Here is a 15,868-nt window from a genome sequence, read left to right as displayed (position 1 = left end):
GGAATGAGAAGTCCAAGGGAATGTGACTTGAGATAGATGTTGGCAGAGGGGACATGGGCCTCTGCAGAAATGCAGACACAGCAGCCCGAGTGTGTCAACAGTGGAGCCTGCTTGCTGGCAAAGAGCCGGGGCTTTGCTGCGTGCCTAGACAGTTTGACTCTGAAGCAGTACGTACTGTTACCATGTACCTCCGGGGTCTAACCCACACGACCCTGCATCAGCATTGCTAACCCATTCAGGTAGTTCATGGCACCCTGAATTCCGCAGAAGTCCCCTTCTTTCCAAGGTACCCTGATTCCTGCTTGCAGACTGAGCTTCAGACCCAGCTAGTGAGGCCCCCACAGCTGTCACAGGCTGTCAGATCCTCAGAACACACTTAGGGTTGAGTCTGTGATGAAGATAATATGAGTACACCCACATCTTCAGAGACATGCCTGAGGCTCAGAGACCCCCAGAACAAAAACAGAAAAATTAACCCTTTCTAAACCCAGCAGTCTGAAACCTCGTCCACCTTCATCCTTGCAAGGCCACTTTTCCACTTAGTGGGTAACAGCCTCCTCTGAGGAAATGCAAACCAGTTTCCCACCATGATTTTAGGGAGAAAAAAAATTTGAGGCAAGTTCACTAGTCTGCTCCCTTCGTGGCCAGCCCTTAATCATCTCAGTCATACTTGAGGTTCTGCTGTTTCATCCATAGGCTTTGTGAAGTGGGTGCAGTACCTAGGAATACCTTAAGCTAACAGGCAAGGGTCTGCCTATTTCATTTTGCATCTCACAAATGCAAAATACTTTTTATGACAAATAAAAACCAGAATCCAGATGAAACTCCCTACACTTGGCCTCCAGCCCAGGGTTACTTCTACGTGGAAACAAATAGCCTGAAGAAGCCTGTGGAAACCCAGGGAACACCCTGGTGGAGCCTAACGCTGCCCTCCTATTAGAGCCTGTTTTCCTCTTAACTCTAAAATGCTAAGATAGGCTTTCAGATGGGTCCACAGGAAGAAGTCCCTCCTAAAGAGTCACCTTTGCATGCAATAGGGGTTCCTCACCAGTCAGCCATTTCCTATCTTGTTCTATTTCAGCTATCAAGACTTGGGCATAACTGCCCCAATCTTACAGAAGCAGGAACTAGCTACAGGCAGGATTCCACCTATATGAGCCTCTATCCCCCATCATGGTGTCATAGTGGTGATCCTCACATCAGGTGACAGGTATTAAAGCCTCCCTTGGTTACACACAGAGAGACAGTGACACCTCCACTCCTCTAGGAGCCCCTTCCCCCAAAAAAAGAACAGAAAGCAAAAGAAAGAATTGCATACATGCCTGGCAGGGCAATGAGTCTGGGATGCTGGCTCTCCGAGGTCATATTCCACAGGCCACCCTGGGAGGGACCAGGGCTCCCCCAGGACACTGGCTCCCTGCCCCTTAGGGGGCAGGGAACCCCAGCTGCAAAATGAAGGGCCTCAGTTAGTTCCATTCTGGAAAAACCACAAATTTGCAAATTCTCTAAATTAACATGTTAGAAGGAAAAAAGACCATTTCACAGACCTTTTTTTCTGATCCTGGCCAGGCATCTGCTCCCTTCCTGGGAGAAAGCAGCCATCTTGTCTCTAGGCTACCTAGAAGGGGAAGAGAAATGACTGCATATGAGAGTCATCTGCCTCCCTGGGCCTTTGACACAAGCCTAATTACCGCAGACCTACTGTGCGCCTGAAGCCCTTGAGAATAGCTGATCACCACCATGATTGTAAAGAGGTCACTGTGGACTGTATTCAGCATAAGGAAGAGGGGACCATCTTAGAAATATTCCAACAGTTGCCCCTGGCAGAAAAGGTCATTGGGAGGGGAAATTGGGTGCCAAATTCACATCAAATCTTGATCTATTTGTTGGAGCACTGAATAGTCCTCTGTGAAGGGGTCCTCTGTGAAGAGATGGCTCACCAAGAGTTCAGGAGCCCATCTCAAGGCAAAAAGCTGGGCACACAAGTACCAGCATGGGCATGGGAAAGGTGGGGCTCTGGCTGAAGCAGGCCAGGAACTAGGCTTTGCTTGGCCTTCAAACTGTTGGACTCATACAAATTAGCAAGCAATAAGACCCCAAGCCTCAAGTTCTTCTTTTCCAAAGTGGGAATTTTCAAAAGTAATGCCTATGTAGATTATCCTAAGGAGTGAAAGAATTCAAGTGTGGGAGCACTCACCGGACATGCCTGACCCTCGGGAAATACATAGGACAAAAAAGATGTCTTAAAGCAGGAATCCTGTTCTGGGGACTAGGCAAAGGGACTGGGGAGTTGCCCCTGGATGGTACCTTCATAACTAAGAAAATACATTCATCCAACAGCTTCCAGAAAGAAGAGAGGTTTGAGTACGGCAGGACCACAGGAGATCCACGTGGACACTTGCAGCCAAGGTAAGCAGGGTTAGGGGTCCCATGCTGGCCTCTGCCCAGTGAAGAAGGGGGCAACTGGTCAATGGATAGGGTAAGGCCATGCTAGGGACTAAAGGTTAAGGGGTTAGTTTGGACATGTTCTCGGGTACTCAATACTTCTGTTCAAATACATGAGAAGCTATAATTAGTAGAGTCTCAGCCAGCTGTCTTATCCCATCCTGTCCCTTTGCTGACACCAAATAGGACAAAATGAATTGGGAATGACAGCACAAGCCTTTTGGGGAGATGGAGGCAGACACTAAGGCCCCCACTTCTGTGTCTAGCTGCCTGTCAGACCACGAGACTGACTGCATCAACAGCAAGGAATGAAGGCAGTCTTTGGCCACGAGGCCCTCCACATCCCCAAATGGCAACTGCCTGATCCCTCTTTGGGCACCTGTTTCTGCCTGTGCCATCTACCAGGGGAGGGGAGAAACCTGGCTCAGAGCCCTGCCCCTATCTCTGCCTCTGCCTTCCCCAGACACTGGGAGTCAGCACCAAGCACTCTAAAAGTCAGTTTAATTCCGTAAAGTGGTAAGTCACCCCTCCAATGATGGCATTAAAACTAAGATAGAGCTTAGTACTTGGCAGATTTCACTATGACAAGAAAATTGTAGTTAGCCCTGTCTGAAGCATGGGGGCTCCAGGTGTGACTGGGCCACCCTAAGTCCTTCTGTGTGGCCATACCCTATCCCTTATAGAACGGTTATCAACCACTCTTTGCAAAGGGTAAGAGTGGTTGTCACTGGATTGGGTCTGTGTTCTTGCCACTGATAACCAAGGGTCCTGGACAGAAAGTCCACCTTTTGACTCCAGTGTATTCTTTTCAGTGCAGAGCCCATTCCCCTCATGGGGCTCATTGGAAAATTAGTGTTGACACCTTTTGTACAGTGCTGTCTAAATCTTGACCCCTGCAATGAGAGTGGGCGTTCTAAAAGCAATAATCAGACGAACCCCACTAACAAGAACAGGCCCAGACTCACGCACAGTTTTTCACAGTTTACAAAGGGAACACCTCCTTCCCTTTCTAAATGGGCAAAGAGTGGGTTGTAGGCCCTAGCCCTACCTCTCACAATTCTTAGGATGAGGTCTTCCTGCCTTGAAGTCACTACCTCCAAGATTCACCATACTCCCACGCCTACACCTGCAGCCCTCAAGTAGCCTTCGAAGCACTAGGCATGGTAATGAAGCTTGCTAGAGCCAGACAGGAGCTGTAAAGTCAAGGCAGATGCCGGAAGAAGCCAGTCTGTGCTTTCAACCATTGTGTAGATTGTGAGAGTTCTGTTTCAACAAAGCTAGGACCGTAACTTCTAGATGCGGCTATTAGAACTGTGGAAGGCTAGGAATCCCTGATCTCCAGCTGCTCGCTCGGGCCCGACCTTTGCCTCCACAGCCTGGGTAGCCACCAGGCACCACTCAGAAACCCCACAGGAAAGTTAGAAAGCCAAGGGGAAACTGAGGGCCAGGAAAAGAAGGTCACATGGAAAGTCAAGGCCCAGCAGGTTTAGCAGCTGCGCAGAATCCATCCCTCTCCAGGCTTCATCTCTGCCCACGCTCCTTGAAAGGAAAGTTTAGGCAGAGGAGCAGCTGATTGGCTGTGCAATTGGAGCAGCCCCTAGAGGAAGGGTGTGCTCCTGCACAACTCCACAGCCCCTCCCAGAGTGGCATATTCTCCCCCTCCATGGTTATTCTGGGAGAGTGATCCAGCTGCCCCCCAACTGCCAGTTAAACAGGCATGGGCCAGGACACAATGCTGCTGGGTCAAGGGCACCACTCTTCCTCTGGATGGATAGGCAAGTAACAGGCTGAGGGTCCTCTACTAGAGGCTTCCAACTCTGGTAGGAAACCCAAGAAAGAAAGAGTCCTCCATCTACTTTGATTCACTCTTTACCCAGAGTTATGGGATTCCCCCTTCAAAAATGTCGTTGCCCCATCCTGGAGATGAAGGCCTGCTGATCAAGGATTTCTACCCAAACCACAGGGTGGGGGGAGTTTGCTTGTTTTCCTGAGTAGAGAGAGGTGAAGGGTCTCCCTATCGCAGATGTCCAAGTCAGGGTGAAATGGGTAGTAGAGACCTAGATATGGGCTGAGCCCAGCCTGCTCCCTGCAGATGCTAAGGCTGCTGAGACCATGACACCTGACCCGAGCTCCCAGTGGGGCTTTTGACAGTCCTGCTGAGGGTTTTGGGAAGTCCTACAACCTCCCAGAAACCTGAATAAGAAGAGGGGCTGATATAAACTTTTCCACCAGGGAAACCAGCAAAGATCCTAAGGTTCTGCCTGCCAAGGACACATCTTGACAGACATGTCTAACAAAATAAATGAATAACATAATTTGTATCCTTCACTGTCCTTACATGTCCATCCTGGTGCTCCATTCCCACCCATGGCATCAGAAGGAAAGACAAAAAGATAGTAATTCTAAGGGAACTTAACCTTTAAGACTTAATGGCTGTGTCCCTCACACTTAAGAGCCTCTGAGTGTCTCATACAAGTCTAAAGTAACAGGGGTCTTCACTTGATGCTCATCCCACAGTCAAGATACCAGTTATAATAGGGCAGGTCTTTGAGAGGCATGGCTACCCTCCTCTCCCCTGCTTGACTTCATCCGCCTCCTAAGCTCCTGTAGGGGGCTCCCATCCTCCTCCCTGTCCTCACCTTTCCCCTAATTCCTCCACCCCTGCCTGCCCCCCAGGCCATGCTCAACCCTCAACTCAGCTCCTAAATATCTTCTCATCTCCTCTTCCAAGCTCTATTTTTAAAATCAGATTTCCTTTACTGTACAGGGAAAGGTATTCGCTGAGGGATTTGCCCCCCCCACACCCCCCCTCACTCAACCCTTCATAGATGCTCCGCAGCAGGCCTGACCCCATGGGCCACTTGCTCAGAGGCAAGCAAGGAGCTGACCTGACCGAGTCTCGGGACACTAACAGTGGTGAGACTGGGGTGTCTGTCTTGAGTGCTGTGGGGTTTAGGGTCACAACAAAGACCCAAAGGGTAGCTCCAACCCTAAGTGCTAGATCTAGATTTTAATAGGAATTTCAAAATGAAAGGTTTGAGAGGTTTGAGAACAGACATTGAGATGAATCTGAAGGACAGAGAAAGTTCCTTCTACATAGCCTAGAGGCATGCAGGGTGGGCCGGGAAAGAGCAAGAGCCAGAGGAAGCCTAGGTGATTGTCCACAGACATCAGAGAATGAGGAGGACATTTGTCAAGCCCCAAGTCCACCCAGAGAGGCAGATCCCTGAGCTGGGCCACCTGGTGTAAATGGTCTTTCCTCTTGCTACAAGGAGCTCTCACTCACCTCCAGCAGGGCCTTATTGTTCAGGGTGCAGTGTTTACCTCCTGGCTGCTGTGGGGCTGCACGGTGGTAGCCGTCTCCAGTTCTGTGGGGTCCAAACAGGATGCCTAGGGCAGAAAAGAATGGGAACAGACTGCTGGGTAAACTAATGGACTGAAGATTTTGAAAAATACAAAGCTCTGGGAAACAACAAAGTCGAGATGAGTTTGGGATGGGGGACAGGAGACGCAGTCTTTCTAGAGAAACACTTAAGGAGACACGAGGAAGGAAGCTACAGATGGTCAGAACAACTGAAGCTCTAGATTCCCAAGCATACAGAGCAATCTATATGTTCTCTGCAAGAGATATACTTGCTCCAGGCTCCATTCAGCACTGGGCACTTGGATTTTATGTCATGGACATGAAATTTTAAGGTTGGAAGCTAAGAATGCCATGATTAAATGAGAGTGTCACTCAAAGGCAGTGGAACTTTTTAGCATTGCTGGAAATGTGTGAAAAGATCTTAAGTGGGAGTTGTATTAATTGATCGTTGGGTTTCTGGGGTAGAAATCTGCACTTTATATTGAGGGGTGATGGTATCAAAATTTTCTATCACACTAAGGGCTTTGGGCTTCCGCCAAAAGGCTTTAAAAAACTTAATGGTGAGATTGTTTGCTTGTGGGAGATAAGCTTGTAGAAAGCATGATAAAATATATTTTATGGCTAACAGCTTTGGACTTTATTATTACAAGCAACAAGAAACACTGAGAAATCGTAAATGGGAAAGTTAACAGGCACACATTTAAGGATCATGCCCAAACATTCTGACTGTGTTGAGGGAATGCCAAAATTTGACTCTCAGGGCATGCCAAGAAGATATGATTAATGTTGACACTGAAGAAAGGTTTTAATTAGAGGAGTTACATGACCAAGATGGGGACTGTGCAGAGAAATTTGGAATTTATTTAGAGACTCTGACGTGATGAAGTTTTTGCACATGCTTAAAAATTTGATTTATCCAATTCTAACGGAGTGACATGGTGAGTTTTTTTCTGTTTGATAGCTACAACATAGCATGATTATGAAATCAAATTCTCACTGTATGCCAAGAATCTGGACTTTTTATGTTGTGCACAATTAAGAGACACTGCAGGGTTTTTAAGGTGGAGTTACAAACTCAGATTTAATGAACTGTGCTAAGACGTGTGAATTTTATTCTAAGGGATGACACACCAGATTATAATATCACTCTAATAAGTTTGGATTTAAGCCAATAAACGGCTTAAAAGTGTGATGGGGAAGACTTGTTGGCTGTTTTTCGTTTTGTTTTGTTTTGTTTTGTTTTAAAATGGACCAGCCTGGAGGTAAGTGGCATGACAAGATACTGCACTGTCTGTTAGGAATTTGGGGGTTGATGCGGCAAAGAAACTTTGCAATGTTTTAAATCTGGGAGTGACTCCTTGCAGTTTATGGATTCAGCAGAGAGGAAAGTGGGTATTACAACATGGTTAGAGACGTGACTCATGTCCACATCGAAGGCACTGTTGTATCCTGAGTGAGGGGTGAGATAGCATTTTTAATCCTTTTGTGTGGGGAGGGGGATGCTTAGAGTTTGACCAAGAAAGGGTTTTAAGGAGTGAAATGGTCAAGAGTTTCGTCTCCAAAGGAATTTGATGATTTAAAGCATGCTGTATGCTAAGGTGTGTGAGTTGGATGAGCAGTTCGATGCATGGGTAAATGGCCACTGCCCCTCAGCACAAGGGCATCTAGTGAGGCTTCTGTGCTGAGAAGCTGGGTAACTTACAACATGGGTTGAGAAGTTAGATGACATTTACATAGCATGTCAGGTTTGGACACGGTTTTGAGGAATGCAAGGAGTACACTGTCATGCCATGCTGAGGAATTTGGACCCCCGCCATGATGAGATTTTAGGAGAATGACATCATGAACTTTGTGTGTTGAATAGGCTCGGTCTGCTGAGAAATGTATGACTTTATGACCACTTTAAGGCTTGATCTCATTGGTAAGGCAGAGACTTTGTGAGGCTGTAAGCAGAAGTTACACAAGTGAGTGCATGCATGTTACAAGAAGTATGAGCTTTTGTTATTATGTAAGATCTTTGGTGTGAAGGCAGTCAAGGGTTTCTGGGGTGAGCTATGAAACTGTGAATTTTGTATTGATTAGCTACCAATTAAACCACATGGTTAAAAATTAATTTATGCTAAGAAATTGGAACTTCATAGTATAGAGAAGAAATGTGTATGTTAAATAGGAAATCATGAGATAAATATTGTTTATTCTGTTAAAAGTTTAAATTCTGATATCTAGGCTTATTAAGATATTCAGAAAGTGAGAGTTTTAGTTGAAGGCTGGAAAGCAGAAAGTCAATCATTTACATGATCGAATTTGTTAATCTTTTAAGTGTAAACTTGTTATTAAGAAGGTGAATATTCTAATTTGTTAATCAGATTGCTACAAATTTAAACTGTAAACCATGAAGTTAAGTGGGAAACCTGCTGAGATTTTTATGTCGGACAGATGAATCTGTAGATGAATTAGTTAAATTCTACATTTCAATAACAGTGCATGCCATAGAGGATTTTTATGAAGAGGAAATGAGTTGATTTATGCAATATGCTGTGCATGTTTCTGAGATATCTGTTTTACCTAATTTGTACACCAGGTTTAGAAACTGTGATCTCTACCTCCAGGAATGACAAGTCCAAGTTGTGCATTACTCTATGGCCTTTCAATTTTAGCCAGAGAATGGTTTTGGGTTAAGTTTACATGTCAGATGTGTTTATACAAAAGGTTTGGATTTAATATTGCAGACAGTAAATAAACAGTGAGAGGCTTTAATCAGAGGGATTGCATGATCAAATTTAAGTGTCATGCTAACAAGGGTATGTCTAATTCTGAGAAACTGCAGGTCCAAATTTTTTATCCTGCGGGAAGGTATGGATTTGAGCCAATGGTAGTTTTACATAAAGGACAGCATGGAGATTTTTGTTTATTATATTTTGGGGTTTTTGGTTTTGGTTTTGGTTTTTGGCTTTTATTGTTGTTGTTATTTGTTCGTGTGTGTGTTTGTGTGTTTGTGTGTGTGTGTGTGTGTGTGTGTGTGTTTTGACAGGTCAGCTTAGTAACCCTAAAAGAAAATTGAGAAGTAACAGAAGGTGTTGAATTTATAAAGACAATAGTCGTATGGCTGGGATATTCAATAGCCTAATTTGTTTTGTAAACCAATACATCCCTTTAAATTCAATTTCCGTGCACTAAATCCTCCCATGGCCAGATTTTCAAAAATTCCAGGGCAATCAGATTTCAAAGGTCTCGGGCCCTCCTCTCACCCAGCTTTGTAACTCTGCTAGATACACCCCTGTACTGGAGGAAATCAACAGTGACAGAGAGAAGGGGTACTTTCAAGAATGAGAAGCCTGTCCCTGTCTGAGCAGAGGGGAAACTTAGAAAGATAGGATCCAAGAGGCAAGCAGAAATGTTTGCATGAGCAGAATTGAGGCCAGATGTTTGAAGCTCCAGGAGCCCTGCAGACCAGGGCAATCCTGGAGGGTAGATTTTTTAAAAGCTGGGGAGGGTGTTTGGAAACCTCCATCTCAGCACTGGAGAGACTATGGCTTTGGATAGAGATCAAATTGAGAAATGAAATCTACCCCATCCTACCCCCCAAAGTATGACCAAGGATAAAGCAACAAAAGTGCAACCTTTCAGCACACAGTAGGCATTTTATAAACGTTTATGGGGAGAAAATTAAAACCAAAAGTCATGCTCTCTCCCACTTATTTCAGCTTGGAGCCTGGAGGAGGAAATAAGAGCTATTTTTGGCTGCTGACCCAACTGGCAGGGCAGTGGCCAAGTGCCCGATTTCTCCCCTTTCCTCAGAGTTTGGGAGACAGCAATCATCTCACTGTGGAATCCCGCCTCCAACCGAGTATGCTGGGCTGGCTCCAGACCACCAAGCCTGCCAGCAGTGGCTTTGAGTGGCATTGAGATGTGACCTTATGACTTTCGGGTGACTAGAGATGGGAAGGGAAACTGACCAGGCATGGGTGCCAGGGCAAAATGGGCCAGAAGTGTGCCCTGCCAGGTGCCACTTGCCATGGAGGACGCTCTGGGCCAGTTGCTCCACAAAATTTATGGACTGTGAATTTCTCATTCTAGTGGAGGAAGTAGGCAGGCGGGGCAATCAGACTCTGCCTGGGAGGCAGGTCAAGGGTTGAGCCTCTCCCCTTGAGGTGCCCCAAGTGACCAGAGGAGGAGACTATATTGAATGCAGGGAGAATTTCTCTGGTTTCTCTCTGATTCTAATTACTTGGGCATCTGGTTTGTCCTTGAGAATCTGACCCTGACATCTAGAGACTCTAAATTTCTACTTTTCCTCTTGCTTTTATCCCTTCTGCCCCTAGGTTCTGACCTTCACAGTCTCGGTCTCTGACCACACACATTACAACCTTACCTGTCTTCAGAGTAGAGTCCTTTCCAACCGACGACATGATAGAACCCTCTGAAGACTCATTTGAGACGATGATGGAGCTTAATAATCCATCATCAAAACAAATGGAGTCCTCCGAGGGCTCATCCAACACCGTTGAGGAGACACCAGGCAGCAGCGAGGTACAGGCGCAGGCAGAGGCGGGCTCAGACAGTGGCCCAGCCCAGGAAGAAAAAGAGCCACGCAGTGGCTCGACCCAGGAAATGCAAGAGCTGCCCATTGATCTATTACAAAACTTGGAGGAGCCGTTCAGTGGCCTGTATGCGGAACGAGAGAAGCTGCCCACTGAGCTACTCCAAGACTTGGAGGGGACCAGTGGCCCACGTGAGGAACGAGAGGAGCTGCCCACTGATCTACTCCAAGACATGGAGGAGCCATCCAGTGGTCCACGTGAGGAACGAGAGGATCTGCCCACTGACACACTCCAAGACATGGAGGAACCATCCAGTGGCCCATGTGAGGAACAAGAGAAGCTGCCCACTGATACACTCCAAGACCTGGAGGAACCATCCAGTGGCCCATGTGAGGAACGAGAGGATCCACCCAATGACCTACTCCAAGACATGGAGGAGTCATGTGATAGTTCACACGAGGAAGGGGAGGATCCACTCAGTGAGATTGCTATCTCATCTGATGGCATAAATTCAGTGTTCGTCAACTCATCTGAGACCCAGACAGAGCAAGGAGATGAGACTGACCTGGAAGACGAAGATGAGGAGAACCTCGAAGAGGACAGTCAGACTGGGAGCTCTCCGGAAGAAGTCATGGCCACGATGGAGTCCATCATTTCAGTGTTCCTCCGAATGCAAGACATCGAACAGCAACAGGGAGTAGCAGAGAAGATCTTGATGCAAGCCATCGAAGAAGGCCGGCTTCCCAAACTCAGGCACTTCTCTGGAGATCGGAGGGAATACCATGAGTTCATTGTGCTCTGTCAGATGACCCTACAGAACTACCCATCAATGTTTCACAATGACCAGCTACGGGTGAAATTTGTCATGTGTCATCTGTCTGGCCTAGCCTTAGAATGGGCCAATGGCCTGGCAGAGCAGAACAGCCCCCTACTGAGCGACTACTCAGGCTTCATCGAAGCCATGTCAGAAATGTTCGAGTACCGGCAGACGCTGCGCGTGGCAGAAGATGCCATGTTCAGTATCAGGCAGGGGAATCGCAGTGTTGCCGAATACATCAATGAATTTCAGAGTCTAATACCCACCTTGGGCTGGCCTGATGAAGTCCTGCAGGCCCACCTGTGCCAGGGGCTCAATGAAGACATCAGGCATTATCTGTTTCGAATCCCCCAGCCGGAATCCCTGGAGAACCTGATGGTGCTCGTCCTGCAAATTGAAGATAAGCTGGCAGAGAGAAGGGCAATACTCAGGCTGCCCCCTGAGGCCCGCCCAAGGAACATGACCTGGATTGACTCACCTGCCCCAGAGAAGTGGAGTGTGAGCAGCTGGCTGCCCAACGCATTCCATCCAGACATCAATCGTGCCCACCTCTTCCTGCTGCTCATGGTGAGGGTGAACCCCTACCACAGTGTCGCAGTACAGGCCCTGGTGGACTCAGGAGCAGAAGGGAACTACATGGATGAGAAGTTTGCCCAAGAACACTACGTGGAGCTCTATGAGAGACCCTATCCACAGGCAGTCCAAACCGTGGATGGCTCCCTGATCGGCAATGAACCCATCTGGCTGTACACTGAACCCCTGATGTGTATCCAGCAGAATCATTATGAGTACATCGAATTTGACATCGTACCTTCACCCCACTTCTCTGTGGTCCTCGGCATCAAGTGGCTCCGTACCCATGCACCTGAAGTTGACTGGATCAAAGGCCGTTGTACCTTCCACTCTCCCTACTGCCTGAAGAATTGCTCCAACCCACCCCCACCATGCATCGCACTGGAGAAAATTGGTATGGCCATGCTACCCGGATTGCCACAATTGTATTCAGACCTGTCCGACGTGTTTAACCCGAAGGAAGCAGATGATGAGACTTCCGACCAGCCAAGCTCAGACGGATCCGATGATCTTTCTGAATCAGAGCCCTCTGAGCTTCAGCAGGCTGGAGACAGTGATCGCAACGACGTCCTTTATGAGAGTTCTTCCAAGAGGCCTTGTCAATCTGTGAGTGCCAGGATGCAAGAAAAAGCCAGGCAGCAAGAGCAATACTGGATACTATATGACATGCTGACTGACAGACAGGACTACATACAGATGATACCAGAACTGTTTGACCAGTTACATGGAGCTACATGGTTCACAAAACTGGAACTGCGAGACGTTGCTAAGGAACCCAGGGTGGACTACAGCCTCACACACACAGAAGACACATGGAGAGCAACATTTGGTTTGAGCCTTTACCAGATGAGATGCTACCGGCCCTTCACAATAGACTCATACGCTGACGACTCTGATAATGAGATGCACTTAATCCTAAAAGACATCCTAGGACTCTATGTGATTGCCCATGGCCGAGAGGTCCTGATCTACTCAATGAGCCAGGAGGAACACTTTGACCATGTCCGCCAAGTCCTGCTCCGCCTTCGCGGTCACAACATCCACTGCTCCCTGGACAAAAGCCAGTTCCATCGCCAGACTGCAGAAATCATGGGTTTCGTCCTATCCCCCAAAGGGGTGAAACTGAACAAGACCCTCATGAACCTCATCATGGGGTGTACTGCCCCCAGCAACAGGAAGTGTCTGCAAACTGTTATCGAACTCTTCTACCCCTACCGCCACTTTGTGGAGCACTTTGCTATCATTGCAGAGCCCCTGGTGAGGCTGCTGCTGAGCTCAGAGCCCTACTGCTGGGGAGAAGAGCAGCAGGAGGCCTTAGACTGCCTGAAGAGGGCATTCCGAAAGGCGCCCATTCTGTACCACCCCAAGCCTCAGAACCCATTCTATTTGGAAACAGGCGTCACTGGGTCATTCCTACATGCCTCCCTGATCCAAACTGATGAGGAAACTGGCAAAAAAGCTACCTGCGCTTTCTACTCACGACATCTCTCCCCAATCGAGGTGGAGTACCCTCAAGTGGAGATGAGGATCCTTCCAATCCGGGCTTCCTTCATAGTGTGGTGTCGCTACCTGGAGAACACCGAGGAGCCCATCATGATCCTTCTCAACACAGAGGATCTAGCCTCTCTGAATAATGACAGGCTCACCGTACTTCTCCCTGGGCATTGGGTCTTCTTTTTCTCTCACTTCCATTTTGATGTGATGGAGCTGCCTGATGAAGATGATCCCCGAGCTCTGTCCCGTAGAAATCCAAACCAGAGAGGCATGAGAGGCAGGTACATGCGGCCACTGCTGCTTCTTGCCCTGAGGGCAAGCCAAAGGGACTCGTTCTCTGATTCTGAGTCCGAGGCCGAGACCGAGACTGAGGAGACTGAGTCCGAGGACAGTGATGATGAGTCAGACCAGGAATGGGCAGAGTTGAATCGGCAGGCCCTGGTGCAGGATCTACTCTCTACCATCCCAATAGAACAGATCCTCAACAGCTTGATGACCCACTTCAGCAGGGTCCAGATCCGGTCCGTTGTCCTACACTTCTATCGTAGCCTGCTCTACTGGAAGAGTGTCCTGGGTGTGGCATCCCTCCTGGTGATGATGAGGGTGAGGCAGCCCCTCTCTCCACTGCCTGCCCCCTCTTTGGAGGTGGCCAGGCCTGAGCCCCGACACACACTCCGACTCATCCTGGACTCAAGCCTCATTGCAGGTAGGGGCATGGCCACAGCCATCGCTCAGTTGCTCAGCCAGATGCCCCCTGTAGCACGGGCCAACACCCTCCCAGCTCGAGAGCTGGCTGAACTGTACCTGAGCCCCAGGTGCTGGCATCGGAATGCCCTGCATTCCCAGCCCCCACGGGGCCTGCGATTCACCCCAGGGTTCTGGTTGACCCTGTGTGAGTTCTTCGGGGTCAGAGTCAACCCCGAGGAGGACATCTTCCCTGACCCACACCAGCAACGATACTTGGAGCTGCACGTCGTTGGTGATGAAGATGTCGTCTTGCGAGAAGCCCTGCAAGACGACCTGCAACGTTACCGTCAGTGTGGCCTGCATGACGGCCTGCAAGACACCTCGCAGGACGCGCAGGACAACGACGTGCAAGAAGCCCTGCTTGGCGACCAAGAAGCGGTCACCTTCCGCCCACGAAATCTGATGGACCCAGAGGTCCTAGATTTCCTCAACAACCGCCTACTCTACATTCTTGGTGCCGATGGCCGGCTTACTCTGCTCAGCAGAGATGAGGTGGCCCGGGCCCTTACACGATTCCTGACCATGGCCTCCAGAATGGCCCTGCTTTCCCCAGCCAGGGAAGAGGCAAGGGTAGAAGAACTACCAGACTCATCAGATGATGAACTTGACTGAAAACACAACAAAGTTGATGCCATCCTCCCTTGTGCCTCAGCTAGCTTTGCTCAAATCCGGTGCCCTCTCGTGCCACTCCTGACCCAAGGGGAACCCATTTGTGAAGGGCCACAACTTCAACTCATCAACCAGCAACATCATCTGTGTTAAAGGACTAGCCAACTATCAGCGTCCCAGAACCAACCAAGACTGTGCAACTCTGTCCTAACTGTCCAAGACTGTGCAACCCTGCCCTAACTGAATGGGCCTCAGACCCACAGCCGGCAGTGAAGTCAATGAGAGGAAGCAGTGATGAGCAACAATGACCCTGTCACCCCAGGCCAGATGCAGAGCAGGCACAGCAGGCACAGCCAAGCAAGCAGATGCCAGGGAGCCCCTCCCACCCCTCCCACCCGAGTGGCATATGGCCACCTGTGCATCCTGGGACACTGACCTTGGGTGCTCCACTGACTTCTACCTCCACACCGGTGCTCCAACTCCCCTGGGCCCCACTCCCACCCCCTCCCAACCTCCCGAGGTACTGTGGTGCCATGCCTCCCAGCCCACCCCGCAAGCAAGCAAAGCCCACCCCACGCTACCCATCTGGTCTGGCGCCCATGGCACTTAATCTGACCCTGAACTCTGAACTTACCTGAGCAGAGCTGCTCTGTGGGGCATCTGACGTACCAGTGTGACTTACCTGATAGACTTGCCCACCTTGAAGGTCCCTGAGACTCAGGGACCACCGGAAAAGGTGGTAGCACCAAGTGGGGCTCTCATTCCCAAGACTGACAGCTGGACAGTACAGGGGCCAGAGACCCCACATAAAGGAGGGAGCCCCCAAGGACACTGGTGAAGCCCCAGATACCCAGCCTGCTGTGCCAAGGAGCCCAGAGTGCTCTAAGCAGGCCACTGCTCTTTCTCATGGGAAGGAGCACCTTCCTATACTTTTCCATCCCGCTTCTGCTTTTGCCCCTCAAATAAAGAGAATAAAAGATTATCTGGCTTTGTGGTTTGTCCTCAAAGGGAAGGTGTGATAGCAGGTTTGGGGAAGAGGGAGCATGGGGGCAGGGAGTATGCACAGAGGGTGAGGGTGGGCATATACAAGGGTGGGAGGAGCCTGGACAGAAGAGCTTGGCTCTTTCCTGAAACAGCTCATGGAGACACATAGCAAAAAACCTCCCTTCTTCTCTCTTTCTCATCCCCTCAGACTCATTCCAAGGGGAGATACAGGTGGAAAAGGGACAAAGGAGCTCATCTGGCAGAGGGAAGGTGCCCAGAAATCCCAGTTCTTCT

At 48.9% G+C, this 15,868-nt stretch overlaps 1 protein-coding gene and 1 long non-coding RNA gene across 5 annotated transcripts in view; one reads left to right on the top strand and one right to left on the bottom strand.

The window, feature by feature from the left end:
- The window catches only part of LOC118595348, a 57,962-nt gene extending 56,629 nt beyond the window's left edge, over positions 1-1,333 (bottom strand). For all 4 annotated transcript variants that reach the window (XR_004946511.1, XR_004946515.1, XR_004946512.1 and 1 more), the window contains exon 1: positions 1,319-1,333. This is a non-coding gene — a long non-coding RNA (uncharacterized LOC118595348). The remainder of the gene's footprint in view (positions 1-1,318) is intronic.
- Positions 1-15,549, top strand: part of Rtl1 (retrotransposon Gag like 1) — a 33,053-nt gene extending 17,504 nt beyond the window's left edge. Inside the window, exons 2-4 of the mRNA XM_036205745.1 lie at positions 2,341-2,409; positions 10,132-10,400; positions 10,662-15,549. Coding sequence (XP_036061638.1) covers positions 10,217-10,400; positions 10,662-14,593 — 4,116 coding nt within the window. The 5' untranslated portion in view covers positions 2,341-2,409; positions 10,132-10,216 and the 3' untranslated portion in view covers positions 14,594-15,549. The remainder of the gene's footprint in view (positions 1-2,340; positions 2,410-10,131; positions 10,401-10,661) is intronic.
- The last annotated feature ends 319 nt before the right edge of the window (positions 15,550-15,868 follow it).

The sequence above is a fragment of the Onychomys torridus genome, chromosome 14 (genome assembly GCF_903995425.1).
Source record: "Onychomys torridus chromosome 14, mOncTor1.1, whole genome shotgun sequence".
In the NCBI taxonomy this organism is placed as follows: domain Eukaryota; kingdom Metazoa; phylum Chordata; class Mammalia; order Rodentia; family Cricetidae; genus Onychomys; species Onychomys torridus.
The sequence above is the reverse complement of the archived record's forward strand: the minus strand, read 5'-3'. Positions and strand labels throughout refer to the sequence as shown.